Source organism: Heliangelus exortis, chromosome 1 (genome assembly GCF_036169615.1).
Source record: "Heliangelus exortis chromosome 1, bHelExo1.hap1, whole genome shotgun sequence".
Taxonomy (NCBI): domain Eukaryota; kingdom Metazoa; phylum Chordata; class Aves; order Apodiformes; family Trochilidae; genus Heliangelus; species Heliangelus exortis.
Genome location: NC_092422.1, coordinates 66,260,561 through 66,277,355, shown reverse-complemented (window position 1 = coordinate 66,277,355; position 16,795 = coordinate 66,260,561). Strand labels below are relative to the sequence as shown.

The 16,795-nt window shown below is 41.3% G+C and overlaps 2 protein-coding genes across 2 annotated transcripts in view; both read right to left on the bottom strand.

Moving 5' to 3' along the window:
* The window catches only part of LOC139797453 (magnesium transporter NIPA2-like), a 286,983-nt gene that overhangs the window by 16,892 nt on the left and 253,296 nt on the right, over nucleotides 1-16,795 (bottom strand). The window lies entirely within an intron of this gene.
* On the bottom strand, nucleotides 403-16,310 carry NIPA1 (NIPA magnesium transporter 1). Its single transcript, XM_071746630.1, has 5 exons — nucleotides 15,952-16,310; nucleotides 12,744-12,791; nucleotides 8,792-8,882; nucleotides 7,405-7,565; nucleotides 403-6,099 (listed from the first exon to the last, which is right to left on the bottom strand). The coding sequence occupies exons 1-5, from the start codon at nucleotides 16,289-16,291 to the stop codon at nucleotides 5,588-5,590; spliced, it is 1,152 nt and encodes a 383-aa protein (XP_071602731.1). The 5' UTR covers nucleotides 16,292-16,310; the 3' UTR covers nucleotides 403-5,587.

Genomic DNA, 16,795 nt, shown 5'->3' with positions numbered 1-16,795 from the left:
CAGCTGTTGCCACTCGATGCACACCCAGCTGTGGAGTAATGTATCTTGGAAGAAAAGGTCCAGCAAGCAGCCAGTGTACAGGAACACAGGAGCAGAGCACATATTAAACCTTAAGATACAGTCTGAATTGGCTCAGGCCCCAACAAGCATGAGAAGTGTTAGTTTTTCCTCTGATCCAACTACAGCTTGCTACTAGACACCACTATACCACTAAGCCCTTTGTGTGGCAACTGGTCTGTACAGAAGAAAGAATATACTACTCTCAATAAAAGCAGGGCTGCTGTTTTATTAAAGGGTAATGGAAATAGATTTGGCTTAGGAATTGAGATTAGGCTGTGGAGTAGCTAGATGTATGGGAAACTGATTTTTTTAATGTGATAAAGAGAAGTCACAAAACAAGCATTGAGCTAGAAATAAATCATTTATTTTAAAACAATACAGGTTAATAAATAGATTAGTTATCAGAAAACTTAATAAATAGCCTTTTATAATTTACACAAGGCAAATACAACATGCCTATAACTATTTCTTAAAAAGCAAAAAGAGTAAGCTTGACTTGTAAGCCATTAACAAATCTATATATACATTATTTGGAAGCTAATAAAATAAACCATTTTTATGTAATCTGTAGTAACTATATTGCAATAGCATTGAAGCAACCAAACCTGACACTGTATGTTTGTTGCCATCCACCTTTTCCCCATATTTTTTACATTCTGGGGTGTGTGGGGGAGTCAAAGAAAAAAAAAAAATCCTTTTTCAACTGCGGAGCTTTCTCCTTAACTTAAAAATATTCCTTTTGCGTAATATTTTCCACTCTGTAGAGCAACTGTCAGGGGTGGGGACCACAACAATAACAAAAAAACCAATAAAAAAAACAAAACCAAAAAATTTACTTGTATCTTTTAAAAAAGATTTCATAATCCGTAATATTTCAACACTGCTGTCTGGAACACTTGGGCACAAGTTATAGTAACTGTTGACATCATTGGTGCCTAACATGGTACACAGAAAAGTCTGCATCACTTAAGCCCATATTCAGTAGCACCAAAGAATTATTACAAAGACTAATATCTGTAAATAAAATATAACAAGTAATAGATTAACATTTGATAACATTTGATAGCAAAGCTGCAGTAGTTACACCATCTCAAGACAACCGAGGAAGATATGCAGAATCCTTGATGTTTTATATTTGTGAAACAGGGTGAGAAGGGTATAATGTGAAAATAATGGCCCATTTTAAACACCCCACATTTAATAACCCCAAATCTGTCTTCAATTACAAATCCTTTTTTTTTTTTTTTTTAATAAAAAGGAAAGCTAGACCTCATATTCTAGTATTTCAACAAATAAAAGCTAGATGTTTTATTTTTCAGTGCTAGTTACTTCAGGAAAATACGTATGTTCAGTATAAACTGAGATTATTAATAGGAAGCCTCTCTTGTCAGACTGTGATATGACAGGTTCTTAATATTGTTAATTGCAGCTCACTAGCAAATAGGCTTTATTTACACATACAGAGTCCTGGAAAGTTAATACAGCAGTTAACTTGTTCAGATATTTTTCTTTTTAAAGTATTTAAGGTGTAACAAATTTTTTTGGTTGTATAAAAAATGTTTCTACTCTCCTACTGAACATGAGGGATTTTCGTGTTTGACACCTAATTAAGACTGTGACTGACATATGTAAATCCTCCATACACTGAAGGGATAATGATCAAAAAGCTATCTTCAAGTGAGTACCAAGTAAATAGGTTTGACAAGTATAATAGAAGGCAGACATACAGAGTGAAACACCTTTCGTATGGATCTGAATTTAATTCAAGTGCATCCCACCACTGTAATGAGTCAACTTGTTGTGTGTGTAGCCTCTCCCCTGTCTACTTTTGGAATCAGAAGTCATCTGGCTGGTAACTGTCAATAGACATAATGTAAAAAGAAGGGGGAAAGGGCAGACCTGCAAGGGACACCAAAGCTCAGGAGACAACGATGCACATTTGCTCCCTGAGATGATGGAACTCAGCTACCTGTCTTATTCTAAGTGCTTACTTGTCAAAGGGGTAGGAAAAAAAAAAAAAAAAAAAGAGAGGGAATGGCTAAAATTCAACCTCAGGAGTGCCTCCTTTTAAGTCAGAAAAGCAATGGGACAAAAAGAGGTAGGACACCTAGACTGAGGAGGGCATGGGATGGAGGGGGAAATAATCATACCAACCATTATCATGACAACATGAAATGCTAATACATTTCTAAAGTTAGAACTGAACCAGATACAGGTACAGCAGAACTCAAAAGAAGTTTGCTGCATACTGAACAAAGTAGAAAAAATTAAAATAAAAAAAGTTTCCATTTTTTAGCATTCATCACTTAAAAGGCTGCAGATAAAAATGACGTGCAAGGCCACAAGAATTTCTTTCATGTTATGTGCTGGGTGTTGACATTCATGTTTTAAACAAGGTTAACTAGACATCTCTAGAAAGCCTATCACAGATGAGGAGCAGCTGGGGAGAAGAAACCTATGCAGACATTTATGAGCTATAAGAATGGTCAGAGGACCACGGAACACGGCTGCTACTTCTTACTCTGCATAGTGAATGCTTGCCAAGTAAACTTGAGTGTGTGGTGCAGAAAATGGCAAGGTTTAGACAGGGCAGTCAAGTTATTTTGGATCTAATATTTACTAATAATTTGCATATGCAGTTAACACACTAGGATAGGCACTTTCTAAATAAATTGGAATGGATTTTAAAACAAACCGAGACAAATATCGCCAAAGGAGGACAAGGATGAGACAGCAGTGATTTCAATTTTAACCTAAAGATTTTCACAGAAGTCTTCAGACAAAGGCTAGTACAAAAACAACATGCAACTCATGATCTCTGAACTTTAAGTTTGAAAAGACAACTTGACTGCTTCAGAAAACAGCTAGTATTTTAAAAAGTTGGTCACTATAGGTCTTATAACCTGTTTTGGAAAAAGGGAATGAACAAGACAAAAATAATTGTTTGCTGACAACCATGTTCCAATCAATAATGGACAGAGGCTCATTTTAACCAGCTTTCATAGAACAATTTCCATCATGCATGATTATCAAACTTTCTAGAAACTGTACACATCCATATGGATGACCTTTTCTCTGCTAGCACTGTTTTATTTCACTGAGATACCCAGTTACCATGCTGGACTATAACAATGTGCATTTCTGCCAACTCAGACTTCTTCCCCTCAGTTTGGACCTCTGAAACAAGCTACCCAGTAACACAGTAGGGCTCTTACTCCTTCAGTATTTGTCCCTGCAGAACACCAAATCTTTAGGATCCTCTGTTCGTGATTATTGCAGCCATCAGAAGGGCTTCTGACATTCCTTTTAGAATCATAGAATCATCGTGGTTGGAAAGGCCTTTCAAGATCATTGAGTCCAACCATCAATCCTACACCACCTTAGCCACTAAATCATCTCCCAAAGTGCCATGTCTACTTGTCTTTTGAATACCCTCAGGGACATGGCTGCCACCACCTCTCTGGGCAACCAGTTCCAATGCCTCATCATTTATTCCCTCTTCCAGTGAATAAATTGTTCCCAATATCTAATCTGAACCTCCCCTGGCACAACTTGAGCCCCATTTCCTCTTGTCCTACTGCTAGTCACTAGGGAGAAGAGGGCAACACCAGCCTCACTACAAACTCCTTTCAGGGAGTTGCAGAAAGCAATAAAGTCTCCCCTGAGCCTCCTCTTCTCCAGGCTGAACAGCACCAGCTCCTTCAGCCTCTCCTCATAAATGAATTTTAAATGAAAACTGAGGCTGAATTCTAAGGTAACATCAATTCAGGTCAACAAAAAGCACCATGAGAGTTGACAGTATTACTCCCCAAAACTCCCCATTCCTGTCAGCCAGCCACATTCATGATTTCTTGATGAAGTGTCATGAACTTTTTCAAATGCTGTCTCAGAATCATACTGGGGATTTTTTTTGTTTCAAGAAACAGGCTGAACTAGAGATGCTGAGTTCCACTGTAGCCTTTGTACTTCAAATGGAAACTAATGTTCACTGCTTTTCAAGCTTTCCTTGTAAGTCTTTGACTCGAGATGTTTTAACTAGCAAACAGAAGTACAACATGAAAATTAACTCTTTCTTTGACATATCAACATTCTCTAAATGGCTTAAAGCTAACAGTTCAGAATCATTCCAATCATAGCTTAAGCTATTTTTACTACTTGTCAAAATATTATTGCTGAACTGTTCACACAGGTCTGTAAATTACTGGATCTGAATGTATATCCTTGTTGGCTATCTGAAACTTGCCTCTCTGAATGCCAATGCTTTTTCAGTCATTTCCCATGTAAAACTAGGATCAAATAATCTTTTTCGAGCTATGAGAAATCTCATCCTCTTCTGAATCTTTTTTTTTTTTTTTTTTTTTTTTTTTTGGTGGTTGCTGCTTATTTGCTACTTCACAAAATGACTTCCTGTATTTAGCCACTTAACTAGAATAAGGGTATGCTGGACTGCTTTAAACAGCCCTCCCATAGATTACCTCTTCCCACTAGGACTACAGGTTTTTCAGAAGCTGTCAAGGCATCTAAGGGTTTCAGTTCAGGTTTGTAAATTCTTCCAAAGATGCATGTCTCCTAGATGCTTTACATGTCTAGAATTTGAATACAGTCCAACATTACAGACAGTGAAATTGGATTACTAACCAGTACAGGCCATCTGAAACAGATACATTCATATTTATGCAGTATTTTTTGGATTACAAAGGCACTGAAATAGTTCTGAGCTGCTTACAAATAAGCCACCATATAGGCAATGAGTCTGTGCATCATTTCTACACCCTTCAGCGTCTTTCCTTCTCCCAATTACAAATTCTCAGATGAGTGTGATATGTCTTAATGCACTAAGTTACAAAGAAAAATGCATACCTGGACACTACCATCAGCTGATGAGTAATTAGTGACAGATTTTTAATGGTCCACTGCTCTGTATAAATAATTTGATTTAAAAGTCCCCAGTGTCTTCACTGCATGACAGTCCAAGTTGCCAAGACAGTCACTAAACAAAAGACAAATCTGCAGTCTGTGGGTCAACCAACATTTGTCTCTGAATTCACTGCCTTGATGGTGAACACATTGCTATACTGAGATTAACAAATTGTTCCACTCACTTTTTTCCCCCCATATTTTAAGGTACACATCACTCATGAAAGGTGTAAGATTGAGTGCATTAGAAACTGATGTTCTCTGCCCACCGAAATGGTAGCTCAGAAACTGCAGTACTAGCATTAACACACAGGTCTGTCAGAACATCCCCTGATCTTTTCTGATTAATTACCTTTTACAGTATGGAAGTACATCGGTCTCTATGCTTACTCAATCAGTGGTTCAAATTAAGGTCATTTATTGTGTTGACTGGGGTACATGGACAACTGTTCCTTTGAAACTGGATGGATGACTCCAATTCATTTCAGGTAGGCCACCAAATCATAGGAGGGTAACTACCAACCTGAATCATATTTGAATCAGTGACCTAGAAATGAAAGGCTCTGCATTCTTCCCTGAGCCATCCAGTTCCCCCTTAATTTATTTTTTTTTAATCTGTTTTCATGTTAGGTTTATTTAAGTCCCCGATATTGAAGTTGAACTCCTTGAAGACTTGTATAAGAACAATTCCAATAGACACTGTGGTGAATCCACAAGCCATCCCCAAGAAATCTACAACTCCTACATTACTCCATTCCCTGAAAAGGATGGCTGAAGCCAGCAGGACTAGGGTGGTAAACACAACGTAGTAGATGGCACCAAACACAGAGGAGTCGAAACATTCCAGTGCCTTATTGATGTATCTGAACTGAATGATAATGCTACATCCTAACACTGCCAGAAGAACCAGACAGAGGTACAGAGCCCTTTGACTTGAGGGGTTATTGTGAAAGATATCTTGAGCAGCCAGCCCAATGCCTTTTGTGCTGGGAACAGTGAAACTGCCCAACAGAGAGCAAATACTGATGTAGACCATGATATTAGTAGGTCCGTGAGCTGGAGCTATCCAGAAGATAAGCAGGAGAAGCATTAGCAGCACTATGCAGAGATAACCCACGAAAACTGGAAAATAAAAAAGAAAACAAGATAACAGCAATGTGAGAACTCCTGGTCTTCTAAAGATTTCAGCAGGCAAATCATGTCATACCAATGAACTTCATGTATACAACACAATTAAAGTTTGCTATTGAACACAGATCCAGACCACAGAGCTTTCAGAGGTTATATGGGCATCTGCAACTGGTGATGTTGTCACATTCTTTGTGTAAAACAAATAATTAGGTAGTAAGATACACACTGTTGCACATCTGAATTGAAGATAACTTTTAAAAATTCTCTTTTCCACCAGGATTGTACTCCTGAAACCCCCTATGACAGATTGCAGTAATAACACCTCTTAAAGCATGGTGTGTGGATCCAGCAAAGAGCATAAACATAAAGTTAGATCCCATTAAAGTGAGGAGGGAGAAGAAGAACTGGGAGGCTATATTATCAACATTACAGCAGCAGTACACAGATTAGCATGATAAAAAACATTTAATGCTTCACAATTTTAAAGTAATATATTTCCAGTTCATTTTGGTCAGATCAAAATGGCAAATTTAGACCCTGGTATTTATTTTCTTTTCTTTGTTTGCAATTTTTTTTGATAGCTGATGTTACTATATTTGAATTTTTTTTAACACCTAAAGCAATTAAATAACAATAGCTGGCAGTTTATCTCTTATGGCAGAAAAACAAAAGTGGGTCTGGCACTTATTAGCATTAGTTTGTGTCCTCCAGGAACCAGTGGGTCTTTACATTCTCTGTGAGAATGAACAGGCATTTCAGCATATATCTCAATGGTGTATTTCTATGCACCTTTATTGTGCAAAGAAATGCAAAAAATGCAAATAAAATGTGCTTAGAACATTCCTGGTATCTAGTATGAACTCTTAATTAAAAAACACCAAAACAAATGCAGAATTAAAGAACAAAAGACAATCAGTGTTTTTTTGATAGTGTGAAACAACTTAAATTGAGATCCTGCAGCCTTTCCTTTCATCTCCATGTAGCAAGATGCACTTTTTCACAATTACATAAAATTACAAGTTCAAATGGCCATTGTTCTGAACTTGCTGTGCAGGATATTGTTTGCAAAAATATCTCCATTTTCCTTTCTGTGCACATGTATCAACATATCTGCTGAGTTCCAAATACAGTGAGGCACAGTGTTACCACACAAAAGCTGTACTGGTTCACCTCTATCACAACATGCTTTCTTCAGAAGTCAATTTTCCTTCCTGATGGCTGTGGTAAACCTTTTCCTCCTATGTACTGTTGATCATTCTCACAGAATCTTTATCAGTTAATAAAAGAACCAAGTACCTGGATTCGTGAGCTTCTCCTCGAGCTCAGCCTGAGTCGTTACACTCTCAGACTTTGGGGAGTGGATGATGAGAACAACAGACCCAGCGCAGCTCAGCAAACATCCCAGCTTGCCAAGAATGTTCAGTTTTTCTTTCAGTAAGTAAGAAGCTAAAATAGACCTTTCAAAAAGAGGAAGAAAATTAAAAGTTTGACCTCACCCTGTTAATAATGCTCCAACAGTGATGTCCTGCATGAATTTCCCTCTTAAAGGAATAGTACCAAATGTTGGTGAAACCTCAAAAAGCATTTCTGACCTTAGGAAAGGTTAATCCAGTCTCAGTGTTACTCAATCCTTGACTTTCACCTTAAGAAAAAAACCCAACAAACCAAAGCCCACAACAAAAAACCCAACCACAACACCCCTAAAACAAACACACATCACCCTCTCTAAAAAAAACCCTAAACCATTAAACCAGGCATCTGGTACCCAGGGTAGATATCAACATTTTGGTGAGCTGTCACAAAGCCCCGTTTTATAGGTGCTACACAGACATGAGATAAAAGTGGCCTCTGGTTACAAAGATCACAGGGCTCAGCTCAGACATGTAGCTGACTGAGACACACAAGATTATGTGGCCTAGGGTAAAATAATAGGTGGTAAATAGAGCCCCAATGGTGGGCTTCATAGTGTATAAAACTAAAGAAGCCCATACAAAGCAATCTGCACTCTGAAGTAGATGACCAGTGCAGTCAGACACACGATTCAGCAGCCAACCGCAGGCAAGAGAAAAATCTCGATGCAACACACAGCTTTGTTTTCAAAGAATTGTACTTTTTCACTGCAGTAGGGTCACAACAGTAGTTCAGCTACTCACAAAACATTTAGTTGCATATTAAACTCCTCTTAGGAACAGTCACTGCCTTTTTTGTTGCCTCCCTTCACATGAACATGACATTCAAGAAGCTGTGGCTATGCATATGCAAGGGACTCCATCGCTTCAGGAAACTGGGCCAAACCCAATTAAATGAAAATCGGCACCAATAGACACATGTGGGTTGTGGATAGCAGGGGAGAGAAAAAATGTGAGACAAAAAGGAAGATCTACATAGGAAGAGAACTGTAGAACAATCCAGAACAAGCAACAAAACCCCCAGATATTTATCTGTTTCAGATCATAGTGATAGTTAAATAAAAAGACACTCAGGAACCCTTTCTCCACCACTGCCTGTCCCCTTGCCCCCCTAATTTGCTGGGGAAAACAGTAATAGTTGACATTAGAACACACCATTAACACTCACAAGCCTGACATCTCAGTGGAACTCCAGTAACCATTGAGTCTATCTGACATTTTATTTAAGTAACAATATTCAGATAAAGATAAGAACAAGAAAAGCAAACTCTTACCCAAATGGAACGCCAAGAGCTCCCAAGGGTGTTACTAGCACAGTTGGAACTGCAGTGTAGGCCAAGAAATTCCCTATTTGACCCAAAGCCACTGTTAAGAGAACCAGAAATAAGCCTTTAAATCCCTTTGTAAAAAGAAGTAATGAAAACTTACTCAATACTGTTTGGGAAAGACTGACCTAACGGGAAAACAGATGTTAGAAATTTGCTTAGCTCTGTTAATTTTGCACTTAAACAAAATGGCTGGAATTTTTCTATACTTAGAATTATTTTTTAAATATAGGATTCATATTTGCCACACAAGAAGATCCAAGAGGGCACAGTAAATAAATTTTCATCTTCTCTTATTTGAATATGAAAAAGACAATTAATTAGAAATGCTCATAGATTACACTCAAATATCTCAGTATGATGCTGAAGTATTTATATTAAGAGTGCTAAAAGATATTTAAGACATGATTTCAGTTTCTGAGCAGATACATGTAACACAAATGCACTTGGTTATAGTTGCTAACAGCAGTATCATATTTTGTGGGGGGAAATAAGGACATTACCAAGGAAGGGAATCTATTAATGCTATCCTAAGCACATGCATAGGGGCTCTTCAATATGCAGCAGATGACATCAAATTTTCACAGCAGTAATTCCTGATCACTGTAAAAAGAAATGATCCCTGACAAGTCAGAATAACAACCTCACAATATTTTCTTTTCTTTCCCCCCAAAAAAGCAAATCCCAAGATGTACCACACTATTGCACATCACAGCTGTGATAAACAGTTCATGCATACCAGCTTTCAGTTCAAATAGAAAAACTAGATGGTTTTGCAAGAGCTGGCAAGTTTATAATAAGTCAACATGATGCTTGCATAGTTACAGGGTCTGTGGTAACTGGCAAGAGCCTTGAGACTGAACACAATTTATATACAGCTCAAATTTCCTGTTGATGTTAAGGGCACTTAAAAACATTTCAAGAATTTGAGCTGTCTTTATGCTCAGGCTGGCACTGCCCTCAACTATCAAATAGCCTTACCATCATCCTGTTCTTTACACCTGCAAAACACTATGCAAACATTAATTAATTTACCAAATTAGCTCACATTATCAGTAGAGCTGAAGACCTGCCCAACCCACAGGAAACTCAAAGGAGACAAATGAATTTACAAAATAGCAGAGTATGGCAGGATTACACTAATTCAGTTCACTGAGGCTTTCTCTATGTGCAGGAAACCAGAGAAATCAATAAGCAGCATTTCTGGAGCACAAGTGATGGTTTCCTAAATACTCCCTGCCCCTAGGAACTGCATAACTCAGCTATCAGCCTCGGGCTTGTTTTTCAGCAGACATATGTGGCAACTTTGGCAAGATCCTCAAGGTGTTTGAAGGCACTGGGGCAGACCTTGCAGGGAGGGCAGGACACAGCTAGCACACTGTGCTTCTGCAGGTGACATATATTTCCAAGGAACTCTGTGAAAAGGCTGCATTTTTTTGGAGATCACCTGTTTTAAGTTTCTGTTGGAGGAACCTTGACAGATGGCACCAACACCAATCCATAAAAGAGGTCTCTGAAGCTTCAAGCAGCTCATATTTTAAGGCAATTAAGATATAACAGAAGTTTTTGGTGTCACCACGGAGTAATAGTAGCAGTCTCTTATTGCCATGAATGACACACCAGGACTAATTAAAACTAATTAAAAAAAAAGAATCTCAGTAATTGTTACCATCTCCCTAATGCTGAGGAGCTTTGCTGACAACCCACTTAGGCCTCTCTCAATAGAAATTCCTCTCCAGATACATGAATGCTGTTAAGTCAATTCACAGCTTCAGTTCTCGAAGGCACACCAAGCTTTAAGCTTGCTACAGGAGTATCAATATTCCCTAAATTACTGCAACACAAAATTTGGTGCACACTGACACACCTACATTAGCAAAGTGATCAGATCTGTACAGCAAAAAATGTCACATTTATGCATGTCAGGGGGTTTATTTCAGACCAACTTCAGCCTGCTCCCAGAGACTGAATGTCTATCTCCAGCTGGTGTGCATTAGGCAGGGTCCTAGGGTGCATGTTCCAGCCTAGTTTCATCTTAAAAGTCCAGTTCAGGAGCTCCAACACTGCTCCACAACATAAAAGAAAGCCCATTCCATGGAGACAAACAGGAGATGTGCTTCACAAGTGTGTTCCCCATCTGCAATAAAATGCTGACATAGATGCATCCCCTATAAAAACCAGCCACATCTATGCTGCTATCAAAACCTTCACTGAAACTAATTAATTAGCCAATTAATTAGTTTAATGCTCATTGAAATACCTGTACACATGCTGCAATCACTCTTTTGACTTTAAAAAAAAATCCCTTAGCAGAATCTGTAGCCCTTCCTTTGAAGTCTTCAGTAATCCAGAGGATCCCAAGGCCCCAAAATGGGTAGGCAGTGTTATGCTGAGTCAGCATGCCAACACAGAAATGCTTGTTCACCATCTGAACAAATATTATGAAAACAAGTTGACAGATTTTATGCAGGTTTTGTTAGTCATCCAAACTCCAAAATCCCCGCTTGAGAAAATTATGCCAGCTGTTACAATTTCACCCAGATAACTAAGGATTTTCCTAATTTCCCAAATACTGCCTTTCTCTGCATCCCATAGGTGCCTGCCTGGCCCTTGCTATTGCTGTTTGTGACTCCTGCAATTCTGAATATTTAACATCCCTAAGCAACTCTTCCCTTGGTTCCTTAGTAAACTTACTGAGTCTTTGTTTTGAAATACCTGCACCTAGCTACTGGACAAAAGCCAACTGATACCATTCCCTTCAGCTATTTTGCCTTCATTTGATTCAGTCAGCTCTTCTAACCATGAAATTGTTTTCTCTGATTCACACAGATGAACTTCTGTAATAAAATATCTCTTATTTTAACTCCTTCTGCCTAAGGCTTCAAGGTAGGAACCCCACGAGTGAATAACAGCAGTGATTAAGAGCAGATTTGTTGCTACTTAGGCAGCTGTGATCCTGGCAGAGGAGGAAGGTGACAAAGCACTACCTAAACCCAGGTTAAATTAGCTGAGGACTTTCCTCTGAAGCTCTGTGGGCTTCTACATTTGCTGTGAACTTTGTCCTTGAAGGGTTCTATCAGTTGCATAGCTTGAGGACAACAAAACCAGAGACTTACCTTGTTGCCATGAAACAAAGGCCACAACTGGACACAGCTACTTCTCATAAACAGCACCAGAACATTTTCAAATAATTTGCAAAAGGCTGAATTACATTCTTAAAGTTGGCTACGATTTTAAGCTCATGGGTAGAACTAGGGCTGAACTGTAAGAGGAGAAACCAAGCTGCTCCCCATGCTCTGGACTCCCAGCAGAGAGTGAACTTGGCCTGAGTAAAGTTTACAAAGAAACTAAGAGTGAAATTACACTGATCTCATATCAGCAACACACAAGGCTTCTACATTAACCTTGTAGACTAAAAGCAAAACTGAAATCATATCTGTCAAACTAGAAATCAAAGAAGATTTTGTCTTTCTTTAATTAAGAATGGCTAAGTGCTTTCTGATCTAAAAAAATATGTGTTCAATGAGCCCTTTTGTGCAGAGCAACAATTTCTTATTTAGCTTTGACTTTTATTAAAAACTGAGTGGACCAGCACAACTGTGCAGGAGCCCAGTCAGAGTAGCACATGGCTGCCAAGGGCTGCAAGCACCAAAAGGTTCAGAAATCTGGAAAGACGGCTTATTTGGGATTGTCCCAGCTCTTTGACTTTTAAAACACTCTCAGAGAGAAATTACTAAGGGTGTGATATTTCTGAGGGATAGGAATTTCATGACAAGTGAGCGTGAGACTCGAGATGAGAGTTCAGATTTCCTGATGTCTCATTTCACCAACTAACCACAACTTCTTCCTTATAATAATAAAATAATAGAAAAGTAAAAATCAAACCTTTTAAAATACTTACTTGCAATAGTGCCAGACCACCATACTATATCTGTTAAGTATGAAGTACCTGGAAAAGGAAGTATATGAAGATATATTAGAAAAATATGACATTGCAATAACAGAACTATGCAAGAGAATAATGTCATCAGTCTCAACTATTAAGGACCTTCATTTTATCCCTTTTCTTCAAGCAACTGGATGGGAGGAAAACAAGACAGAAAGTGCTCAGATTTGGCCTAGGGTATCCAAGTTTGATCTTAAGACAACATATTAGTCAGAACTTCTGGTTTTCAGTGAAGCACTTATGTGATGCTAACATGTTATTACTTAGAAGAGTATACAAAATGTCACCAAATGCTTCTGAGGGTACCACTGAAACAGAGATTAAAACCAGTACTAGGAGAAGAGAAAACCTATGGAAACAAAACATGATTTAGATCAATTAGTTGGGTAGTAATAGCCTAAATGAAATTATATCAGATAGATGTGCCAGAGAAACTGCTTTGGCACAGAGTTTTGACAGTACCATAGCATGGACTCCTGCATATGAGCACTGGAAAATGCTGTGACTGAAGTCTCTGAATTCTAGACACAAAGCCACATTTCAAAGAGAGGAGCAAAACCTCTGGATTGCCTCTTAGTGTCTCCTAAGATCAAAGATGATTATTTTCTTAATCAGATTATAGGCACCTGCCTTGGGATTCTCCAGGGGAGTCTGTGCACCACATTTCCTAAGTTCTGTTTCTTTAGAACATCAAGGCTAATGATCACTTACTAAAGTAAAGCCCAGCCTTCCCTGAGCACAACCTTGGCATCACACTATGCTCTTACATGCTGCTCCTCTTTCTAGCAATTCAGCTCTGCATTTATTTGGGAAGATGCTCTCACAAGAGCTGCTGGAGCAACAGGCAATATTGTACCTACTCTGAAATCACAGATTAAAGGAAAACACAGTAATCTGTAACTCTGGAGATGTATAAAATATTGAGCCCTTAGAAATCACACTATATAATTGAAATAAGATGGAAAATGACTAATGAAAATGGCCAGCTTTAGAGTGGGTGTAATAATTTTTTAGACTTTGTTATGCATATAAAATAAAAACTGTTGGGGGCACAAATTATAGAAAATATTGACTCAAGGAAGATAACTTTGCAAAACATTTGTCACTTGCTGCTGTTCCTAACTAAGCAAGGATTACTAATTGCATTGATACTATATTACTGATTCAAGAGAGAAGACAGAAAACACTTGAAGTGTCTCCTTGTTAATTATACAGCATGTAAATTTAAGTCAGTGGAAAAAAGACATTATCTGACACAGACCATCTCAGGCTCACAGCTCCAACTGGTAAATTCAAGCTCAACCACACTGCTTCACACCATTAAATGGAGAGAAACCTAGGGTATTTGGAAGTCTTTACACTGAGATACACAAATAAACACCAGTAGTATCTTCAAAACAGGATGTCTTACAACTGCCAATGCTGAGATGGCAGACACACCATCACCCCCTTAACCACTGAAAGCTCTTCAGGAGTGTTTAGAGCCAGCTACAATGCAAAATGGAAACTTCTCCAACTGCCTTTGGAAAGAAAGTAATTTATTTGACTCTCCTATTTTCCCATTGTTTCCCTTAAAAAAGAAAAAAAAAAACCCCAAAATTTGTACTTATGATGCAAATGTCTCTGAGGATTACAGCCATTCTGGAGGGAAAGGGAGACAGACAAACAGCAGAGGCGATTAATGGTAGGATCCGTGCAGAAAAAGCAAAATAAACTTCTTTGATAAGGCTGCCAGCTGTAGGAACATAGTTGCAAGCTTGCTCTGCTCCACCGCCTCCACTCTGAACCTATTAGATGTATTTCCACATGGAAATGCATTGCTACTCTAACAGGGACCAGCAGAAATACATGTATGTATATTTATATACATACACTTATGTATACATAGAAAATACCAAGCGTGTCCTGGCCACTAAAAAGGATTTTTCATAAGAAAGACTTCCCAGAACTCCCATGCTCTTACACACACACACACCATTGCCTGCAAAACAAATGGCTGTTGGTCACAGAAATGCAATTAAAAGGTCTCACTCAGCCCATGTTTACAACTTTTCCCTCACGTAAGAGCACGACATTAACAGCAAATAAACAGCATTTTCCTAGAGCCAGAGAATCAAGAAGCAACCAGCAAAATGCTATTCAGAGGCTGTGTGCTTTGGGGGAACTCCAGTTTCAGAATAAAATACAGAACATCCTCATACTCTGAATTTACAGGTTTGGTTTGGCTAAACTGTCTGGACAGCACAGTCAGCTCCTGGATACGTTCATCTCAGAAAACAATAAGGAGGTATGAGATGGCAACAAGAAAAATAAAAGAAATTATTTCGTGTAATTGGTGTGCCTTTATTCTCTACATAAGGAAACCACCACACATAGGTAACTTGCAGTTCGTGCCTACGGAAGAACTAGAAAAATACTAGTGTCAAGATATGCCGGTGTTATTCATTACAAAAAAACTACCCGAGCCAGAGAAGGGGGCAGAAAAGTCCCACATGTCCATGAAAATGCCGCAAGGGAAACCAATGCCGGCACGCAGCCGCGTACACACGAGTCCCCAGAGCCGTATGACATCGCGGCAGCATCCCGGCCAGGAGGCCATGCCCGGGGAAGCTGTTGCTGGTGACCACCTCGACGCGCCCCTCCTTGCCCTACACCTGCCGATCCTTCTGCCATTCCTCACACGCCTCACGCCGCGCTCCAACCCTGATGCCAAACACGCGTAAGGTGACAACCTAAGCCCGGCTACTGAAAGGGTCCCCTTCCCCAGGGGGAGTCCCACCGTGAAACACCCTTAGCAGAACATCTGCCAAAAGCCGGGGCTACCGCTCCTCCGCGCCCCCCACCTCTCCCCTCCGCCTGTGCCGCCGCTGCCGGACGGTCTGGGCCCCCCCGGCATCACCCCCCCCGCCTCCCCCGGGCGGGCCGCCGCCGCAGCGCGGGGCAGACACGGCCCTTCCGCGGGGGCGAGGGGCGGGAGCGGCCCCCAGGAAAGGCCGGGCTGCTCCCGGGGCGGGCAGCCCGTCCCACACGGTGCCCGGGGCGATGCTCCGCAGAGAGGGAGGCTACCGGAGTGGGGGGAGAAGCGAGGCAGGGGGGGAGCGACGGCGCTGAGCTGAGAAGGAAACTGGGAAGCTCCGGGGAACCGCAGCGCCGGCGCCCCTACCTCTCCCACGGGCCCGCACGATCCCCTTCTTCTGCAGGACGAAGGTGGAACCGTTCACCAGGCTGGAAACCACGGCCACGCTCAAGCCCAGCGACACGGCGGCGGGGCCGGGGCTCTGCGCTGCCCCTTCGCCCGCTGCCGCACCGACCGCCATCCGCATCGCCCCGACGACGGCTGCTGCTGCTGCTGCTGGTACGGCGGCTGCCCCGGGCCCAGCGCACCCGGTACCGCGATGCTGCGCCGGGACCCGCCCTGCGCTGCGCCGCGCTGCGCGACCCGCCCCGTCGGGGGCGGCTCCGGGCGCCCGTCCCGCGCGGGGACGGCAAAAGGATGACGTCATACCAATGGCACGTCTCTGCTTCCCCCCCTCCCTCCAAGCGCCGATTTGACGTCACAGCTTTGTGTCGCCGCTCTTCTCCGCGGTGTCACGGCGGTGTCGGGGCGAGGCGGTACCGGGCAAAGGGACGGCGCGCTGGGCCCGGTGCCGGCGGCTTGCGGCGTTTTGAGGCGCGGGTGGAGGGGGTGGCGGTGATAGTGTCACCACCGTGGGGAAATCCTGAGTGAAAGCCGCGGGCCCCGCCGGAGCGAGCTGCGGTCGTCTGTGGGCAAGGGGGGCGTGGGAGGGCAGAGAGACGTGGGAAGATGCGCAGGGATGTTCAGGCTGCCCAGGAAGGCGGTGGAGTCCCCATCCCTGGAGGGGATTAGGAAAACGTGTGGAAGTGGTACTTAGGGACGCTGGTTTAGCGGGGTGGACTTGGCAGTGCTGGGTTTACGGTTCGGTTGGACTTGGTGATCTTAATGGTCTTTTCCAGCCAAAAGAGTGTTCTGATGCTGTGTGGGAAGG

Bases quoted from the DNA above. Each gene is read 5' to 3' on its own strand.
- NIPA1 (XM_071746630.1), bottom strand. From the start codon at position 16,291: ATGACGTCATCCTTTTGCCGTCCCCGCGCGGGACGGGCGCCCGGAGCC. The intron at 12,792-15,951 runs GTAGGGGCGCCG...TTCCTTTTCCAG, and splicing joins CGTGCGGGCCCGTGGGAGAG to GTACTTCATACTTAACAGAT. The intron at 8,883-12,743 runs GTAAGTATTTTA...TTCTCTTAACAG, and splicing joins GTGGTCTGGCACTATTGCAA to TGGCTTTGGGTCAAATAGGG.